Source organism: Ipomoea nil, unplaced genomic scaffold, assembly GCF_001879475.1.
Source record: "Ipomoea nil cultivar Tokyo-kokei standard unplaced genomic scaffold, Asagao_1.1 scaffold0878, whole genome shotgun sequence".
In the NCBI taxonomy this organism is placed as follows: domain Eukaryota; kingdom Viridiplantae; phylum Streptophyta; class Magnoliopsida; order Solanales; family Convolvulaceae; genus Ipomoea; species Ipomoea nil.
The window spans coordinates 1,973,742-1,996,478 of record NW_017617306.1 but is presented as its reverse complement, the minus strand read 5'-3'; the positions used below and the strand labels follow the sequence as shown (position 1 = coordinate 1,996,478).

Sequence of the window (22,737 nt, the reverse complement as noted above, 5' to 3'; positions counted from 1 at the left end):
TCTTTGGTCTGAATTGGTACTCATTAGCTGTTCTGACTAGTCTTCTATTTCTAAGAGCCCTTAAATACATATAACCTATATCTTCTAATGGCAGACACCTCAGTGGCTTCACAAATCCCTCAGCAATCCATAACTTAATAAGTTTTTTGACTTTGATTTGACTGTGTTTTGGAAAGACCACAAAATATAAAAAACAAACTTTTAAATGTTGTGGCAAATGATTGTAAATGTTGGTAAGCTTACTTGAGTGTTGTGTATCTCTATGCAGAATTCCCAATGACAGTAATTCTTTCTCAATCTTCTTCCATTCCTTCAATGTGCAGTTGCATTTAGATAGACGGTCTGCAACTGTAACAATTGAGCGCGGCAATCCTTTGCATTCCTCAACAAGATTCTTCGCGATTTCTTCAAATTTAGGTGTCATATACTGTTCAAGAGAAAATCTGTGGGAAAATAGAAGCCAACTCTCATTGTCACTTAGGTAAGGAAGGCTCCTGATGCTATTCCAAAATTCGGTGATGTACTCAGCCACATCAGTGAAAAGAGTGGTTAGCAATATCCAACTTCCATTTGAGTCATTCGGAAAACATTGATGGATATCATCCCAAAGCAGAGTGTTAGGGACATCATCCAAAACAATTAAATATCTTTTGCATTTCAAGTGTCTGTGCAGTTGCTCTTTTAGTTGAGAAAAAGTGCTTCCCATGTCAATTTCGTCATTGAGGGGGGTTGGGCTCATTGATTGAAGAAGGTGGCACAGTAGTTGTTGCACATTCCCATTGTATATTGGCGGAATAGTAATCCAAGCTTGAATGTCGAAATATGATACAACCATATCATCTGTATACACTTTTTTACAAAAAGTAGTCTTTCCAATGCCTGGGACTCCAATAATTGAGAGTACTCTTAGTTCCAATGCCTGGGGCTCCAAAAAGTAGTCTGTCCAATATATTGGGTACATATCCCTTTTAATGACATAGTCACGATCAAGGTAGATAAGCTCCTCCTCAAACTGTGGAGAGCATTGCAAGGATCCACCTGACGATGACGCAATAATGTTGTGAGGCCAACCAATCAACGGAAGAGAATCAACTTCATTGTTGATAACGTTCAGCAACTCTTCTGCCTCCTTTGCTACTTCTTGCAAGGTTCGATGGAGATGGAGTTCCCGTTCATCAGCTTTTTGTTGAAGTTGAAGGATGTTTGTGAGTTGTATTTCGATGGAATCTTCAGCTTTGAATGCAAAGTCTCTGATTTTGTTTTGCAGATGTCGTCGGATTGGAGCACCACTACCCACAGCGTTGTTGTATTCCTTCTCCACAAAGGCTTCCATATAAGAAAGCTTCTCAAACACAGATTTCAATAGCTTTTCATCATCAAGACAAAGAGGCACTCTGTGGTTGGGTTGCAAAAATTCAAGCTCAATGGTAGCCATCAGAGAAGTCAATGCAACACAAGCCATCTCTCTTTGTGTATGTTTAATTTTCCTCTCTCTAACTGTTTGTATTTTTTTTAAAGTAAGATTAGAATGTAATAATGCATTCGCAACTTTTGGCTTTGTTAATTTATACTGCATTTCTTGACTCTCTCCCCCTATAATATGGCCTGGCCTACTTATTATTAAAATTCCCCCCCAAAAAAAAACATCAAATTACTTACAATCATAATTTATTTATATTTATGTTAATGCAAGTGGTTTTATATAACAATATAAAAGAGTTAATACCATATAAGCTCCTCTGAGGATAGTGGTTTTGCCATGTTTAGTCCTAAGCTTTCAATTTGACCATTTGTGATCCTTCGACTTTCAAATTTAACCATTCGTGGTCCAACTTCACCACCCATGGTCCTTCAACTTTTGAAATATAACCAGTCGCGGTCCTCTTGAAAGGACCATGGTTGGTTAAAATTTAATAGTTGAAGGACCATGAGTGGTTAACTTGGACCACGAATGGTTAAATTTGAAAGTCGAAAGACCACAGAGGGTCAATTTGAAAGTTTAGGACTAAACGTGGCAAAACCAATATACTCAGAGGACCTCAGATGGTATTAACTCCAATATAAAATATACAATAATATTTAATTTCATTGTTATACAAAATTAATTATTTAATATTTAATTGGCTCTGCAAATTATAGCTTGGACGCATCATTATCACTCATCACAACATGTTTGAATTGTTCTCTTCTCTAAACATAATGTCTCAATCAATTGGTAGATGTGCAAATGTCATCCCAAATTTGGTGTATAATTAATATTAAAAAATATAAACTACTTATTTAAAAGAGTTAATACCATCCGAGATCCTCCGAGTATAGTGGTTTTACCACATTTAGTCCTAAACTTTCAAATTGACCATATGTGGTCCTTCGACTTTTAAATTTAACCATTCATGGTCCAAGTTAACCACCCATGGTCCTTCAACTATTAAATTTTAACCAACCATGGTCCTTTCAAGAGGATCACAACTGGTTAAGTTTTGAAACTTGATAATTTAGTCTTCAAATGATAAATCAAACCACCTTTGTTTTTATATTGCTTCACCTAACAACTCCAATTTTGTTTTTATATTGCCATCAATATGAAGCACTAAATTATTTGTCTTTTGCTAGTTAATTTATGTATTGATGTTATATATAGGAGTTTGTGTTGCAAGGAATCTAAATACTTTGTGGATGATAGGTGTGGAGTGGTAAGTTATTAAGCATAATTTTTCAACATTGTTCATTGCATGTAAATGTTTAGTAAGTACCATAAATAAAAATAATATTAGAAATAATAATAATAATAATAATAATAATAATAATAATAATAATAATAATAATAATAATAATAATAATAATAGAATTGAACAATTTTATTGTTATATTCCATGGTGAAAATATTTTATCCATGTTAAATGTTGAAATACAAGAACAGTGTGTATACTCTCATATATTTCTGTACAAGAGGAACCCTATTTATACAAAGGTTGGAAGAGTACCAGCCAGAGAATTTGAAATTCAAATGAAAGAATAAGCACTTAACTCTAACTAACCCTTATTCATCTAACACTCCCCCTCAAGCTGGAGCATAGATGTTAATCATGCCCAGCTTGTTACAAATATACTCAACCCTGGCTCTACAAAGGCCTTTTGTAAGCACATCCGCCAGCTGATCACCAGTTCGGACATGGACAGCAGAAAGTAGCCCTTGTTGAATCTTGTCCCGCACAAAGTGACAATCTACCTCAATATGTTTAGTGCGCTCATGAAACACAGGATTGCTCGAAATGTGTATAGCGGCTTTGTTGTCACACCATAAAGGAACTGGTTTACTCACTTCTACACCAATCTCCCCAAGGATATTACACAACCACGTCACCTCACACGCCACATGAGCCATTGCTCTATACTCAGATTCTGCACTAGAGCGGGCCACAACACTTTGCTTCTTACTTTTCCACGACACTAGGTTGCCACCAAGGAACACACAATACCCCGTCGTTGACCTCCTGTCACTCGGTGACCCAGCCCAATCAGCGTCAGAGAAGGCCTCAACCCTCACATGCCCATGATTGGCATACAAAATTCCTTTCCCAGGAGCACCCTTCAAATACTTCACAACTCGAACTACAGCTTCCCAATGGATTTTCTCCGGATTTGCCATGAACTGACTCACCACACTCACCGGAAAGGCAATATCCGGGCGAGTGATAGTAAGGTAATTCAATTTCCCCACCAGTCTCCTATACCGCTCTGGATCTTCAAGAGGCTCCCCCTCACTGGCTACAAGCTTAACATTCTGGTCCATAGGAGTCTCGCAAGGCTTCGAGTCTAAGAGCCCAGAGTCTTCAAGTAAATCTAGCACATATTTCCGTTGTGAAAGAAATATGCCTCTCTTAGAACGAACAACCTCTATTCCAAGGAAGTACTTTAACACTCCCAGGTCTTTAGTATGGAACTTCTTCTTAAGAAAAGACTTGAGCGCATCAATTCCCGCTGCATCACCACCTGTGATCACTATATCATCCACATAGACAATTAACAAAATGCTGCCACGGTTAGAATGTTTATAAAAAACAGTGTGATCATAGGCACTACGCTGCATGCCAAACTCAGTAACAACACTACTGAATCTCCCAAACCACGCTCTGGGAGACTGTCTTAACCCGTACAAAGATTTCTTCAACTTGCAAACCTTCTCGTTCTCCCCCTGAGCAACAATCCCAGGCGGTTGCTCCATATACACTTCTTCTGCCAAATCACCATGTAGAAAAGCATTTTTGACATCTAACTGGTGTAACGGCCAATCATTAATAGCAGCTAGAGAAATGAAAACCCGCACAGAAGTTAACTTGGCAACTGGTGAAAAAGTCTCCGTATAATCAACTCCATAAGTCTGTGCATACCCTTTAGCCACCAACCGTGCTTTAAGCCGAGAAACCGACCCATCAGGGTTCGTCTTGACAACGTAAACCCACTTACACCCAATTGCCGACTTCTCGACGGGGAGACGGACAAGATCCCAAGTCTGATTCTCTTCTAGGGCTGCCATTTCTTCCTCCATAGCAGATCTCCACCCATCATGAGACATAGCCTGACACAACGTTTTAGGGACAGACACAGAATCTAGTTTGGATATAAAGGTACGAGAAGACTCTGACAGATGACCATAAAAAACATAGGAAGAAAGCGGATGACAGCAACTACGTTTACCTTTTCGAACAGCAATTAGAAGATCAGTTGACGGAGGTTGTGGTAGGGGAGGAGCATTCACCGTTGGCGCCACTACATCTCGGGGCCGCCTAGAATACACTTGCGTAACGGGAGGTACGACACCAGAATCAGGATCCACTGCGGGTACAGGAATAGTGATAGTATAAGTAAGAAAATCCCCTTCTATCCCCGACGACTTATCCCCTGGAACGCTACCAGAGAACACAGTTTCCTCAAAGAACGTGACGTCAGCCGAAACCAGATATCTCCCCAAATCAGGGGAGTAACACCTATACCCTTTTTGAGTTCGAGAATACCCCAGGAAGATACACTTAAGAGATTTAGGATCAAGTGTTAGGAATAAAGTGTAATGGTTTTGATATGCCAAATTTGTATTTGTAGATCCCCCAATTTTATTTCATAGGTCTAGTAGAGTCTTAGACCATGATCGGGAAATTATTTAATTATGAAAAGAGAAAAACAGAGGAAAATGGATGAAAATAGAAGAAGAAGATATAAAGCCGAAAATCAAGAATTTGTCTGGAGAAAATGGCAAATTGAAGAAGAAGATGAAAGATATGAAATCACGTCAATGCTACTCAAAGAAGATATCCCAGAAGAATTTTCTTGAAGAAAATTAATATGGGAAGAATGCATGAAATTGACTTGGAGATCAAGCATCTATGGAAAGAAAGAAGTACATCAAATGTGATTGGAGATTTAATCAAAAGCTGTACGAACGAAGTGGATGATGCTTGATATATTATTCGAAATGGCTCAAGTTCGAAACTCACCATCAAGAAGTCAAATTAAATTAATCTGATGGAGTTGGGCGCTAGTTTAAGCTTTGGGCGCCGATTACAAGTGGAAATTGGGAAGCAATTTCACTTGGGAGCCAATTGAGGTTGTGCAATTTCAAATCAAAGAAGACATGGAGATCAAATTGAATTGAGATGAAATTCAAATACCAGGAGAAGTCTGGGAGCCAATTCAAATTGGGAAGCAATGAGCAGGAAAAATACTAGTTTAACTAGTATGGGATTAAATTGATGAATATTTTTAAATCCCAAAGATACAAAGACCACTTCAGAGCTGATCAGAGAAGCCATTCTACACCAAAACTGAGACCCAGATATTTCCACTCAACGTAAAACCAGAGGAGTATCAGATGAAGTTTGGGAGCTCATTTACATGGAGATGAAACTCCATCAATGGCTAGCTTATCTCTTTCTGACATTTTTGCAGAAGATAAGATAAGATCTCTGACAAAATATACAAGATTTAAAAAATGAGAGCGTCTCTTTCCAACGGACAGATTCTCATTACCAGCTATAAAATGATGAAGATATGAAGACTTGAAGATGGGGAACTCATGAACAAGAGAGCAGAAAATTCGAATCCATCAAAGGGATCGAATAGAGCAATTAAGCTTGAAAGAGCATAGAGCAAAAATCTCATTTGGTACAGAGCATACGAAAAATCTTCAAGTGAGAAGTGAGAAAAGAAAAAGAACTCAGAGAGCTTCAAAAGAGAAATATTCTGAGAGTTCTTAAACAGAGCATAAATATCAAGTGCTTTACTTGATATATTCAAAGAGAGAAAACACTCAGAGCTATCAAGAGAAATCATTCCAGAGTGTTTATCTTCATCAAAGAGACATGCGCATCATTGAAGATCATCTACAGAGTCTCAGAAGTTGGAAGCAAGACATCACTTGTTTTGGAGCAAAACAAGAGAAGGGAGGAAAGTAGCACGGAGCTGTGAAATCCTGGATTGTCACACGGAGCTGTGAGATCCGAAGCAGCAGTGTCGGAGACACTGGGCGTGATTGGTGTGGGCTTGGTGATCAAAGCACCAGATCACGGGATACGCTTCTACCGGAGTGTGGAAGACGGGGGGAAAGTAACGCGGAGTCGTGAAATCCTGGGATAGTAGCGCGGCGACGTGAAACCCGAAGCAGCAGTGTGGTGTCACTGGGCGTGATTAGTGCGGGCTTTGTGATCAAAGCACTAGATCACGGAAATTCATTGTATCTTGGAACCAAGGAGTGGTAGATATAGTGAATTGGCTCTTGGAGAAAAGAGCAAGTGGAGTAGGAGGATTACACCACCTCGCGAACCACTATAATTGTCTTGTGTTCTTTACTGCTTTCTTTACATACTGCTCTTTATATATTTGCTCTCACGAAGATATACTGCTCACACAATCTCACACACACTTTATGTTTATTTATTTCCGCTGTGCATCATACTCTAACAATCTAGTTAAGAGTTTTGGTTTATCTCTGTCTTAGCAATTGTTGTGCTGTGTGAAAAAGTTTGAAAGTCTATTCACCCCCCCCCCCCCTTCTAGACTTTCACCCTACCTCTTTTGGGACCAACATCAAGCTTTCCCTTTAGTGGACGGACATCCTGTACAAAGCACGTACAACCAAAAATCTTGGGGGACAGGGCAAACAGAGGTTTGGAGGGATACACAACTGAATATGGGTTTTGACCACGGAGTACAGAGGAAGGCATCCTGTTGATAACGAAACAAGCAGTGTGAACAGCATCTGCCCAAAACACTTTAGGCACTTTCATTTAGAATAAAAGGGCACGAGCAACTTCTAACAAATGGCGGTTTTTTCTTTCCGCGACACCATTCTGTTGGGGGGTGTAAACACAGGAAGATTGATGTATGATACCATTCTGACTCATAAAGGTAGAAAAGGATTTAAGAAAATACTCTCGAGCATTATCACTTCTCAAACATTGTATAGTCTTATTAAACTGAGTTTTCACTTCAGCACAGAAGCTTTGGAAAACATCAAACAATTCACCCTTAGACTTCATGAGATACAACCAAGTACACCTAGAGAAGTCATAAACAAAGGTTACAAAATACCGAAAACCATGTTTGGACGTAACCCGACACGGATCCCAAACATCAGAATGAACTAACTCGAATAAAGAATCTACTCTATTATTTACCCGAGAAACATAAGGAACACGATGGTATTTTGCAAACTCACACGACTCGCACTGCAAGATAGTCAAAGCCTCTAAACCAGGACACATCTTCTTGAGCGCTGGTAAAGACGGGTGGCCAAACCGACAGTGCAATTGAAAGGGGGAAACATTGCTCACCAAACCAGTAGAGACGTTCTCGAGTGATGTAGACTGCTCTAAGACATACAGACCGTCAACCTCCTTCCCCTTACCAATAATCCTCCTCGTCAAAAGATCCTGGAACAGACAATAACCAGGAAAAAACGTAACAGAAAATTTCAGATTACGAGTTATTTGACTAATCGAGAGTAAGTTGAAGGGAAATTTTGGGAGGTATAACACAGAAGCAAGGGGTAACGAGGATGTTGCAGCAGCACTACCTTTACCCGAAACAGTGGCTATAGACCCATCTGCTAGAGTAACGGTATGACTAGAAGTGACAGGCAAATATGTAGAAAAAACATTGTAATTACCTGTCATATACTCAGAAGCCCCTGAGTCAATGACCCACTGTCGAGGCGCAGAAGAAACACACGCAATTGAATTACCTGTTTGGACAAACGTTGCGGAGGTAGGCACTTGACTGGATGGAAACTGCGAGGAAGAAGAAAGCTTCATCTGATTGAATCTAGCAAACTCCTCATCTGTCATCACTACTGTATGACCTTCTGACGTGGAAGCCGTATTAGCAGCCATTTGTTGTCTCGGCGGCTTAGGACACTGATTTCGAAAGTGTCCGGGATCCCCACAATTAAAACAAACTCGTGGGCCTCCACGTCCTCCACGACCTCTCCAAGAACCCCCGCGCCCTCTGGAGCGGTTATTACCCCCTCCTCGAGAGCCATAGCCATAATTATCACTGGTACTTCCCCCTTGGGTTACCAGGGCACTTGAATCCATATTACCCTGTGACATAAGGACATTTCTTTCCTGGAGCTCATTTGAATCATTATTATTTCCTGATGCATTCTGTAGCATAGAAAATACTTGATCCAAAGACTCTAAATCCTTATTTCCTAGCAGTTGAGATCTAATAACATCATATTCTTTATCCAGACCAGCAATCCAACTAAAAACAAGTAATCTTTCACGTTGTTTTGTCATTTCACCCACATCATTTGTTATCGGCATAGCAGCACACAAAGCAACACAAACACTCTTAAAGTCGTAATAGTAATCTCTAAGCTCACGTCCCTTTTGACTAGACCGATACGCTTCCTGAGATAATTGGTATAACTTTCTCAAGTTACTAGTTCCACTAAACCATTTGTTCACTAAATCCCATACTTCTTTAACCGTTTGGCAGTGTTGCATAGATAAAATAATTCTCCTATCAATGCAATTAATTACACGTGACATTAACGCTTTATCAGTAGTTTTCCAGTCCCCAGCTGTAGCATCTGTAGGACACTCTTTTTCCAGATGATCACCCTTCCCCATACCATCTAGATTAACTTTAACCAAAAATTTCCATTCAGGAAAATTAGACTCATCCGGAGCCAAAACTATATCAATTAATTTAGATGGCGTGGAGATAACAGTGATATTCCTCTCTTGTGCCATTCTAACCCTTTACCCAACACAACCAAAAGCCTACACAGCACACCAACAGAAAAAAAAAAAAAAAAAAAAAAAGGCTTAACAGTACCAACCTCACGCAGTAAGCAGAACAGCCAAACCACACAGTGCCTGTACCTCTTTCACTGGAAGACACAACCAGACTTCAACACCTCCCACCTCCTAAAACTCAGAACGACGAGGCGAGACTGGAGAAGCAAAAATCGACCGGCGAAGTCGCCGGAAACCGCCTCACGCGCCGGCGCGTGGCGTCGGAGCTGCTCGGCGACGGCGGCGCGTGAGGGCGCGTGGATGCACCGACGGCGGCCGGACTTCTTGAAGTGGCGTCGCCCGTCCTCCCTCGACCTAGCCCAGACACTCACTCTCACTAACTTGGCTCTGATACCATGTTAAATGTTGAAATACAAGAACAGTGTGTATACTCTCATATATTTCTGTACAAGAATAACCCTATTTATACAAAGGTTGGAAGAGTACCAGCCAAAGAATTTGAAATTCAAATGAAAGAATAAGCACCTAACTCTAACTAACCCTTATTCATCTAACAATCCATTAACCAAAAGTAAACATTCCCATATAATACTTACATAGTTACATGCACTATATCAAAACTTATTTAATTGAATTTCTCACTTCTTAAAAAAATTCAAATACACTAGGATTCATTTGGAAACCTAGAAAATATTTTCTAGAAAATGATTTTAAGAAAATAACTTATTTATTAAAAAATATTTTAATTTTTTAGTATTTGGTTGAAAGTTAAGAAATTATATTTTTTGTTTGGTTCAATTTCCTAAAAATAAATGTATTATTTGTAATAATAATGATAATAATAATAATAATAATAATAATAATAATAATAATAATAATAACAATAATAATAATAATAATAATAATAATAATAATAATAAGTCTCAATCAAAGTTATATCCCCCATTTATGTCCATGTTTTTAATGCTAATCATTTTGTACATTGTGCTTTTAGAGTTGTACTATATAATTTTTTGGACAAAAATGCCTCTACCGTTATAACGTTCGTTATCTTTTCCATTATTTTTGTCATGCACATGCATCCACCACATATTTTCTTATATTCTTTAATGATAATAATATTTGTAGACATTATATATTGGATTATTATAATAAATAAATTTGATTTCATATAGATTTTAATTAGTAGGGATTTGTTAGTTATTTTTAAAAATATAAATATTGTGCATATGTTTTTGCGCATCGCGCATAGAAAAGACTAGTAATAATAATAAAAGTAAATGGTGGTGGTGGTGGTGTGCTGCGTTCATTGGTGGTTGTGTGGTGGTATTAGTAATCCGAAAGCTAGCTTGAAGATGGATAAAAGAGAGACATGAAAATAAAGAATTTCAAAAATGTCTTCAGACTAAAAATCTAGAAAAACATTTTTCACCAAATTAAACCTTTTTTATGTTGTTAACCACTATGTGCTTAGATGGCATGTAGTGATTTCTCCTATATGGGAGGTCATGAGATTGAGTCTTAGTGGAGGTGTTGTTAACTCTATGTGTTTCATTATATAGTCAGTAGCATTCAAAAATAACCTTTTTTACGTTGATTAGAATAAATATTTTCCTTTAATTTGACTCCATTTTTTTTCCAATATACAAACACAAGAAAATTGGGAATTAAATGATTTTTGTGAATTATTTTTTGAGTTGTCAAACGCACCATGAGTGGAAAATTGAATTTAACATTCAATCTTACTGCTTCTGTTTGCCAAACAATTTAGAATTAATTGCACACCTACCTAAACCACGAAATTTAACAGTCATTTTAGAGTAACAAAATTTGATATTTAATAATCTCGACTATAACTATTTTATAATAATATATTAGTACACATATATAAATATATTAGCTGAATTTGTAATAATGCATTTGCAACTTTTGGCTTTCCTAATTTATACTGCATTTTTTCCTTTGTTATACCCTGGATCAGGGTTGTGTCTGTAGTTAACAGATTTTGTACCTGCAGTTAATCGTTTTTGTACCTGTAAACAAATTGAATACACATAACATAATAACTATAAACACATGAATTGTTAACTGCAAGTACAAAATATATTAACTGCAAACAAATAAGATATTTAACGTACATGTTATATATTTGTAGTTAACATATTATATACTTGCAGTTAACAGTTTATGTGTTTGTAGTTATTGTGTTATGTGTCTATAATTACCATATGATGTGTCTTTAATTTATTTACAAATACAAAAACGATTAATTGCAAGTACAAAATGTGTCAATTGTATGAAGAAAAATCTAAAGATTATTTTTGGACCAGAATCCACAATGCAAGATAGACTCTGGTTCATGGTATAATTTCCCGCATTTCTTGACTATTTCCCTGTATAGTTCTGGGCATCTAATAAGAATACAAATATGGCCTACTTATTAAAATTGCAAAAAGAAAAATAAAAAATTACTTACACTCATAATTTGTTTATATTTATATTAATGCAAGTGGTTCTATAGCAATATGAAATATACAATAATATTTAATTTTGCTGTTATATTAAATTAACTATTTAATATTTAATCGGCTCTGCAAACTATAGGACGCATCATTATCACTCATCACGACATGTTTGAAGATGTTCTCTTCGCTAAAAAAGAAAAAAAAAAAGTCTCAATCAATTGGTAGATGTGCAAATGTCACCCCCAACTTGCTCTATAATTAATATTAAAAAATATGACCTATTTATTATTATTATTATTATTATTATTATTATTATTATTATTATTATTATTATTGAAGGTAACCTACTTATTTAAAAAGTTGATAATTTATCAGGACTATGTGGTCCAATGGTACCTGGGTTGGACTTCCATTAGGAAGGTTATGAGTTCAAGCCTCAATAATAGAGCTAGTAGCATTCAAAAAAAAAAATTGATAATTTCGTCTTCAAATGATAAATCAAACCACCTAATAACTCCAGAGCTAGTAGCATTCAAAAAAAAAGTTGATAATTTCGTCTTCAAATGATAAATCAAACCACCTAACAACTCCAATTTTGTTTTTATATTACCATGAATATGGAGGACTAAATTATTTGTCTTCGTTACTTAATTAAATTATGTATTTATGTTGTATATAGCAGTTCGTGTTGCAAGGAATCAAAATACTTTGTGGATGATAGGTCTGGAGTGGTGAGTTATTAAGCATAATTTTTTAACATTTATCTCATTGTATGTAAATGTTTAGTAAGTATCCAAATAATAATAATAATAATAATAATAATAATAATAATAATAAGTAGTGAACAATTTTATTGTTACATTCGATGGTGAAAATAATTTATTCATATAACTTTATCCATTAACCAAAAGCAAACATGCACTGCTTGGAATATGACAGTGTAAGAGAAAATTACATTTTTGATCCTATGACTATTAGGGTCTTTTTAATTTCAATCCACGACTTTAAAAATTAACAATTTAGTACTCTAATTATGCAATTTTTAACAGATTTGGTCCATCCGGCCAATTTGTCGGCCAATTATTGCCGGAATCTTTTAATCCATTTTAATTTATTTAATTGGGGTGCAAATGGGTCATTTCACTTTGTTCCTTCTTCCTTCTTCGTTCTTCGCCGGTGAAAGTTCAACCATTATTGTGAAAATTTTATATATCTAAAAAAAGAAAAAATTCATACAATTATTGATGTATTTTACTGAATTGAATCGATCAAATTGGGATAACTAGGCGGAGACGGAGGCGAAGAACCTGCATCTTCGCTGCCGATCACCGTCGAATTCAACTGCACCGTTACGTTGCTATTTCCGGCGGGGGCGACTCTGAGTCCGAGTTTCCATCGCCGCTGAGCGAAGTAGTCAGAAACTGCAGAGAAGCTGCATTTCCGGCGGCGATGAAATTTCCAACGGCGGACGAATGTAAAATGCTGCTGCTTCCTTGGAAAACATGACTTCTGAAACACATAACCGCGATTGCTGAGGCTAAAAGCACAAAACACAGTAAGCGAAGCATAAACTACTTTTCATCCAGCCTCCACTTCACCATCACCATTCTTCCTCATCCTCTATATTTCTAAACAAACATATACATCTCGCGAGTCGAAATTTCCAATGCGAGCGAAGCAATCGGAGGCTGCATTTTGGGCGGTGGTGAAAAGTACTTCCCCTTTTGTTTTTTAACGTGATATGACCGAATTGCCCCCCTTATTAAACAAATTAAAATGAATTACAAGTTTCCGGTGAAAATTCGCCGGCAATTTGGCCGCATGGACCAAATCTGTTAAAAATTGCATAGTTAAGGTACTAAATTGTTAGTTTTTAAAGTCGTGGATTGAAATTAACAAGACATTAATAGTCATAGGACTAAAAGTGTAATTTTCTCTTAAGCCCTTGAGTTAGAAATATATATAGGGATAATGGTCAAATAAACTCTTGAATGGAGCGTTATGCTGTGGAATCGTGTCCACCTTACAATGTGGGCACGGTTGTAGATTCATAATTTCTATACTGTAGATTCATAATTTTTAAATCGTAGATTCATAATTTAAAAATAGTAGATTCATAATTTCTATACAGTAGATTCATAATTTCTATACTGCAGATTCATAATATTTGTACTGTAGATTCATAATTTATGTACTGTAGATTCATAATATTTGTACTGTAGATTCATAATTTCTAAACTGTATAGTTATCAAATTATGAACATATAGTTCTGTGATTTGTGAATACAAAGTCCAACAATTGGATATATGAACATTGAAAATTATGAACATATAGCTCTATAATTATGAACATATATTTATAAAATTATGAACATATAGCTCTGTCACATATTCACAAATCTAATACTGTAGATTCATAATTTAAATGCAGTACATTCATAATTTCTAAACTGTCCGATTGCGAAGAGAGAAACGTCGTTAACGGAAAGTGAAAAATAATTAAAAAAAAAAATAGAACAGCATCATTTTCGTTGAAAACGACGTCATTGTGGAACTGTCCCCACCTTACAAGGTCGGCACGTTTTCACGTCATAATTTGCCTTAGAAGAAGCTTTAATTAGACACTTGAACTTAGATATTATTATTATTATTATTATTATTATTATTATTATTATTATTATTTATTATTATTATAATTACTATTATTATTATATTAAAAAAAAAAAAAAGAAAAAAAAAAAGCTTGGCGGGCAATGCCATGACGGTTGGCAGCCAAGATATTAATTATTATTATATTAAAAAAAAAAAAAAAAAAAAAAAAAAAAAAAGCTTGGCCGGCAATGCCATGACAGTTGGCAGCCAAGATATTTTTTAATATTGTAATTTTATAATAATAATAATAATAATAATAATAATAATAATAATAATAAATAAATAAATAAATAAATAAATAATATCTACGTTCAAGTGTCTAATTATAACTTTTTCGGACTTAATTACACTTTCATGAATAGTTCAAGAACGGCGAATTATGTTGTGAGCACATGCCTACCATGCATATGGTGTGCACGAATCTATATCCATAATTTCTAAAATCTTGGTGAGCTAAAATTTATACCATGTTTTCACAAATCAGTGCAGCATAGGAATTATGGATCTACTGTATAGAAATTATGGATATACTGTAGTTAAATTATGGATCCTACGATTTTAGAAATTATGAATCTAAAGTATAAATTTTTGCTCACCGAAAGTTTAGAAATTATGAATCTACAGTATAAAAATTAGAGATATAGATTCGTACGCATCATACAAGGTGGGCACGTGCTCATAGCGTAACGATTGTGGATGGGGACGGACAACCAAATTATTCACCTTAAATTATTATTATGTCTCAATCCAATAACTAGATCAGGTATGCGGCCAATAACCCTCCAACCATGAAAAGATAATTAATTGGGTAATTTAGGACAACCTCAGCCAAGTTGGTCAGGCGAAAATCACAAGCTTACAAGTTTAACTTGGTTTGAGTCAATTAGGTATGGACAATTAAACCCACTTGGGTAGCTCAATTGTCACAGAAAGGTGAAATTTGTTACAAGAGACTAAGAATTCCCTCTCACCAAGAGTAATTCTATCGAACTGGGGTGCGAGGACACTTGAGGTGGGCGATTCCACCTTTTGTTACAAGCTATGGGGCAAATTATTGTGTGGACTATGTTCTACCCAGCTATGTGGACCATGAATGCAATATACATTTTTAATATACTAAAAATATATTATTTGTGTACTAAATGTACATTATTTGATAATATAATAAAAGATCATGTACTTTCAAATAATGTACTTTATGTATACAAATAATGTACTTTTAGTATATTAAAAATATACTAATATACTTTTAGTATATTAAAAATATACATAAATTATGGTTCACACAAATGTGTGGGCCACGGTCCATGAAATATTGATTGAAGCTATGGGCAACCCAACAATTTCATAAAATATTCATAAATTGAAAATAATACACTCTAACAACTCTAAATTTGTTTTAACATGACCATCAGCATGAACCGTACCAATAGATTACACATTTTATTATTATTATTATTATTGTTTTTTTATAGAATTATGTCTCGATCAGCCCATGATATCCATTCAAGCACGACAAGGTTGAGAATATGAACTACTTGTCAATACAAAAATATTGAAAATTCCTATTCCCAACTCAAAAAGCTATTAGCAAGTAAGACAATCTAACAACTCTAAGTTTTATTTATTTATTTATTACCATCAATATTGAGCATTAAATTATTTTATTGCTCCCTCTTTCTCTTTTCCTAAGATTATGTGTAACTTATTTTGGGTGTTTGGAAAATGGCTTATCAGCCAAAATTCACTTATTGTTTGACCAACTTTAGTTAGTTGAATGGTCAAACATTTAATATGAGTGTTTGGTAAATAACCTTTTGATTTTACTTATTGGTGCCAAAAGTTGAAAATGAAAAAGTTATTTTGAGTAGCATATTGATATTAATTAGTTTATTCTATTTTTATTGAGTTAATACCCAAAATCGTTCTCGACTATAGTGGTTTTTCTCAATTTCGTCCTAAACGACTTTGGTGACCTAATATCGTCCCAGACTTTTGTGTTTCGCTCAATTTAGTCCTCCATTTGTTATTCCGTCAAATTGGTGTTAAATAAAGGGGCAATTCAGTAATGTCAATATTGATCTCTCTTTACTTTCAACTTGTGAAGTGCGAAATTTCTCTTTCTTGTACGAATTACACCCAGAATTACTCCCGGACCTGCAAATCAAATTTTATATTCGCAGTTTTAGGAGTAATTCTTGGAGTAATTAGTAAAAAAAAAAAACGATTTTGCAGTTCACATGTCTTTGAGTAAAGATATGCCAATATTAAAATTACTAAATTGTCTATTTATTTAACACCAAATGGACAGAATAACAAATGAAGGACTAAATTGAGCAAAAACACAAAAGTCTGGGACTAAATTGAGCGAAACACAAAAGTCTGGGACGATATTAGGTCACCAAAGTCGTTTAGGACGAAATTGAGAAAAACCACTATAGTCGAGGACGATTTTGGGTATTAACTCTATTTTTATTTTAAAAGTCTAATTTACACATTGATTATTGTAGTATTTATATTTATTCAATTTTTATTCAACTTTATATTTTAATAATATCTCCAAAACCACCTAGAGCCTGACATTTATCTGAATTGACTCTTGGCCTAAAACATTTATATAATTGTGTTAACTGTTATGTTGAATTATTATTATAAACAACTTATGGTTTTTTTATAATATTTTTAATATTGAATTATTATTAAGTAGGGAGTATTTCTTTAAAATTATAACATTATTAATAATAAAACAACAAAAATAGTTAAAATATAATTAATAATAATGCGACGATGAAAAAGTATTGTAAAAGTTAAGTAAATAGTACAATAATGTTTATTATATTTTTCTTTGAAATTATATTTTTAATATTAAATTATTATTAACTAAGGATAATTTCTATATAATTATAACATTATTGCTATATATTATATAATCATATAAAAATGTACTTTTGAAAAATAAAAATAGCTATATATTATATAATCATATAAAAAATGTGTTCAATTAGAGTTTAAATTTACTCATACAAAATTTGAAATTTACTTTCCAAATGTAATTATCTTAGTTATTATTCGTATTGTGAAAATTATAATATAGATGAAATACAATTAAGAATAAATTAATGTAATTATGTAAATTCTCTCTATAAGTTTATTTGAATATGCACATAATTAGAGATTATACTAACCATACAAAATTTTAATTTTAATTTAATTTTAATTTTAATTTTAATTGTAATTTTATATTCTATAAAAATAATAAATACTTGACCAATGGAAGCTCAAAAATATTATTATATTAAACAATTTAAAAATTTTTAATTTTTTTTATTTTTTATTTATATTTATAATAACATAATTTTTTCCCGTGCATCGCGCGGGTGAATTACTAGTTACTAGTTATTAATAATAAACCAACAAACAATACTTAAAATATAATTAATAATAACACAACGATGACAATAAATTGTAAAAATATTTTAAGCGTTAAATAAATATCATAATATACTTATGTTCTTATAGGTCATTTTACATGTAATAAGCTATCAACTAACAGCTAATTTTATCAAACATATTTTACAATCTGCTAATGCTATAGCTAACTCAATCAGCTATCAATTATCAGCTAATAGTTATTTGTCAAATACCCCTTTGTCCTTGTACTAATACTATGATTTTGTTCTCTTTTTTTTCTTTTGGCTACATACTATGCTTTTATTTAATTTATATTAAAATAAAGTTCTAAATTAAAATTTATTTAGTTAATTAGTTATAAATATTAACAATAACTATAATAAAAAAATGAAAATAAGTACTTTTTAAGTCCTAACTCTTTATAACAAAATAAAAACATAAATTGATAAATATAATAACTTTGAACTTTAAAAAAATTAGAAAATATATAAACTTATTTTTAATAAAATTTGGGCTATGGGTCATGATCAAGATTTTTTTTATGGTTCATGATAAAAATTTGGGCTATGGGCTATTGGTCCCTCGATTATGGCGAAAGTACCAAATTATTGGTCCTCGGCTTTCATTTTTGACTGATTAAGTTCTCAAGTATTGATTTATGGTCCTCCGTCTGTTGGAGTGTTAAGTGGCCGTGTACTGTGAGGGAATAATAGTCCTTTCAGTCTCCACTTTGAGGGCATTAGCACACGCCCCCGCTTTTGTTGACAAGAGTGAGCTGTCATCGTTGCTGACAGTGGAGCCTTACGGCGTGTAAAATGCGGTGGCGTAGCTCTCTTCATTGGACGATGACATTGCCAGCAGAGAGATGATATCGGGAGGCGGTTAGGGCTTGCTCAGCGGTGGCAGCGGTTGCATGAAGTTCAGGACTCGAGCGTTGTCCCCAACCCCATAATATGCATGTCCCCAACCCCATAAAAAAAAAACCAAGATGCAATGTCCCCAACCCCATAATATGCATACGCCATACCACAACTATGCACACACCACCATAAAAACCAAAGGCCTAGTACTTTTGCATTAAAAAAAAAAACAAAAAAACAAAAAAACAACATGAATTCACGCTCACACTGAATAACAATTTTTAAAAAAAAAACAAAAAACAAAAAAATAATAATAACAACGTCATGCAAAGTCCGTGGCACAATAACTTACATATGCCATACCACACCAATGCAAACACCTCCGTAAATAACAATTTTGTTTTAAAAAATAAAAATAAAAACAAAGGACAAGTACTTTTAGAATTTTTTTTAAAAAAATAAAATAAAATAAAATAAAATAAAAACGACATTAATTCACGCACACATCAAATGTCCCCATCCCTATAATATACACACGCCATACCACAACTACACACACACCCCCGTAAAAATCAAAGGTCCCCTTCTTTTGCAATCTTTTAAAAAATAAAATAAAAAAGAAAAAAAAGAAAAAAGAAAAAACCAACATGAATTCACGCTCACACCAAATAACACTTAAAAAAAACAAAAAATAATAATAATAACAATGTCATGCAAAGTTCGCGACACGGTAACTTGCACATGCCATACCGCACCCATGCACACACCATCGTAAAAATCACCTAAATAAAAATTACAGATGCACATAATCGATCATGTTGTTAGTCGCCGTAATATGCACACGCCAATGCGCCATGTAACACAAACGCACACACCCACAAACGTATTAATTCATCTCAGAATTCAAAATATAATTAATTATTCCGATTAATATGATCACTTATATTATGGTATATATTCTATTTTAATTATAACCAAAATTAAACACCATAATACAATTACTCTTTCACCCTTTTCTTTTAAAACTATCCTTAATTAAATGCTAGTTGACTTTTAATCGTATCCATCCATTCTAACTATTTTAATAGTTGAGATGAGATCTCATAATCTCATCTTATTAAATTCTCTCACTTGGTCCAGAGCCTCTATATATATGTATATGTATGTACAAAATAGAAAAAAAAAACTGTATTAGAAAGTACAACTCAGGAACCACTTTCATTAGATAATCGATGATATATATACATCTTATTTTACTCTATATAATAGCAAAATGTTTTTGCCATGTCATTTTCCCGCCTAAATGAAATGGCATCATTCCATGGTATAACCTTAATTGCTAGATTGATTGTAGATTAATTGTGGATGGCTGATTATTAATCACAATGAGTTTTAAATGTCTTGGGAAAAAAATAAAAAATCATTTATTTACTGTATATAGTTTAATTTATTAATTTTAAATTATGTATGTGTGTGTGTATATATATATATATATATATATATATATATATATATATATATATATATATATATATTTAAATGTAAAATTTTAAAATATCATGTGATATCTAATAACACAATGCTTTATAATATATGCTAATAGTATGTTGTGATGTTTTAATATAACAACCAATTTAGTATTATAAAAAAAAAAGTAACATTTCATAATTAATTTTAATGATTGATGTTTGAATTTTATCAACAATAAAAATACTTAAATTTTATACCGTGCGTCGCACGGGACAAATACTAGTATACAAAATAGGAAAAACTGGATTAGAAAGTGCTACCATAACAGTAAAAATAATGGCCATAAAACACACATATTTACAACACAACAATATTCAAATACAATGTATGTATTGTATTATTAAAATAAAATGGTCAACAATATTGTACACAACAGTGTATATATTAAAATAACATGCACCTGCCACATTACAACATTCAATAATATTCAATTAAGCATCTGCAAGATTATTGCATTTTCTACCATACTATCAGAGGTATCTTTCCTTGAGTATCCACAACAGCAAGCAGAGGTTTCCTCCTTCAATTCAAATACCCATACACTGCTTCATCGATATGATCTTAGAAGTGTTAGAGACTAAATACAAGGCATGGTAGCTTTCACGAGCTTCAACAATGCAAAACATCATAATAACAATATAATAATGCAAAACTATGGATCAAGAAACCAATGCCAAACACAGACTGACTGTCACACCAAACAGAAAAAAATTGAAATGCTACAAATTCATAGGATTGCGTATCAGTTATCAAACAAAGAAGGAAGTTACCATATTGCAATGTGCAACTTTGAGAAACTTAGTAAGGAACTACAAGATCAGAAGAAGAAATTAAAGTGGTATGTTCACAGTTCACCAGGAGACATTCTAACCACAATATACACTGAGTAAGAGCTTGCTGATAGATTCTCGATCTTCCACCAATGCAATTGGAATTGCCTTTATGTAAACTGTAAACTGCCTACATTATTTATCCATAATCCATAACAACGATCAAATTAGCATGAAAAGAAAAATGCATAATCTCAATTCACACCCCTAATTTCATTCCCCTAAATGCAATATATGATCAAAACTGTGAAATTTGACATATATAGTAGCAATGCTTACAAATAATGCGCCCGTTGTTTCTTCATCTCCTTCCGTCACAATGATACAACGCAAATCTCATAGCTGTCAAAAACCATGAATACACAATAGTTGTCTGCTCCATTTTTACGCCATGAAAGCCAAACAAGCCCTCGCACAACTTCCCACATCGAAACCATATGAGAAATATGTTCTCTTAATAAGTCCCTAGCTAGAAGAATTGCTTGCTGGGCTTGGTAGTGCGAGCTTGTAACTCAAGCGAGAGCATTAAGATGGTGGAAGAATTGGGCTTGCTCTGAAGGCTGGGCTTAGGTTGCTATCTACTGGCCTGCCCATTCCAAGTGGTGAGTTGATGGAGTAGTCTTAGCGAAGGCGGAGGCTACTCCCTCCTTAGATTGGAGGGTACTGCGTGAGGCTGGCTTCACAGAGCAGCGAAAACCTCCTCCTCTCTGCAGTGGAAGGATAACAAGCTGTGGTGTCCAAAGCACACTAATGCCTAATGGGCTGTCCAAATTGAACCATCGTCTTTTTAGCCCACTATGAAGTTTTTCCAGTATTAAAACTTAGAAGAAAAGGGGTGGTGCACTGAAATCATTTTCACAGCTTTCTTTCAACATTATAATTAGCCAATTAGGTGCACATACACTACTAAAACTAGTTCAAGTTGTTCCACTGAAAAATTGAAAATGACTATAGGGTAATTAGCCAATTAGGTGCACATACACTAGTTCAAGTTGTTCCACTGAAAAATTGAAAATGACTATAGGGATATCTGCACTCACCTCAAAAGATTGGAAGGGGATAAGCTTCAACTCTAATCTTTGCATTGAACATCATATCCTTTTGAGAACAGACCGAGATTTGACCGGATTAGTTTCATCCTGCGAGATGTGAAGTCTTATGAAAAAATAAGAAGATAATAGTCAACGTACAACAGGGAATGAAAATTGAACAATACACAATCTTTTGGGTAGAAATATATTTATGTGCTGGGATGAGCAGGCAAACGCTTGAACTAACTCCATTTCAACTTAACTTGCTGAATAGGTCCATCCAAAGCATATTTTTCTAATTTCTAATTTCTCCATCGCAACCCTAATTTCCCCTAAACTCAATAAATGATCAAAACTGCTAAAGTTTACATATATAGTACCAAGGCTTCCAAATAATGCTGAAGATCTTTCATCATATCATTCCTCCCTCGCCTGCATAACATATAATCGAGCACATTTCTAAACTAAACAATAAAGCCATATGAAAATAATGTGAGATGGAAATAAAAATGAAGCAAATTAAAGCTTATAGGGTGTGATTGGATGCTGCCAGTAGAACCCAATCATCTCTGTCATTCCATTCAGTGAAGCAAATAAAAAACCATGCCTGATAGTTGTCTGCTCCATTTTTCCCCATGAAAGCCAAACAAGTCCTCGCACAATTTCCCACATCGAAATCAGATGAGAAATTTATTCTCTTC

General features: G+C 34.2%; 1 protein-coding gene and 1 long non-coding RNA gene across 2 annotated transcripts; both read right to left on the bottom strand.

The window, feature by feature from the left end:
- Positions 1-108: 108 nt before the first annotated feature.
- Positions 109-1,462, bottom strand: LOC109179184 (putative late blight resistance protein homolog R1A-4). Its single transcript, XM_019328745.1, has 2 exons — positions 244-1,462; positions 109-161 (listed from the first exon to the last, which is right to left on the bottom strand). The coding sequence occupies exons 1-2, from the start codon at positions 1,460-1,462 to the stop codon at positions 109-111; spliced, it is 1,272 nt and encodes a 423-aa protein (XP_019184290.1).
- Positions 1,463-13,298: 11,836 nt separating this feature from the next.
- On the bottom strand, positions 13,299-22,436 carry LOC109179206. Its single transcript, XR_002053860.1, has 5 exons — positions 22,417-22,436; positions 22,046-22,338; positions 21,285-21,767; positions 20,780-20,782; positions 13,299-13,309 (listed from the first exon to the last, which is right to left on the bottom strand). It is a non-coding gene; the product is annotated as an uncharacterized LOC109179206 (long non-coding RNA).
- Positions 22,437-22,737: the final 301 nt, after the last annotated feature.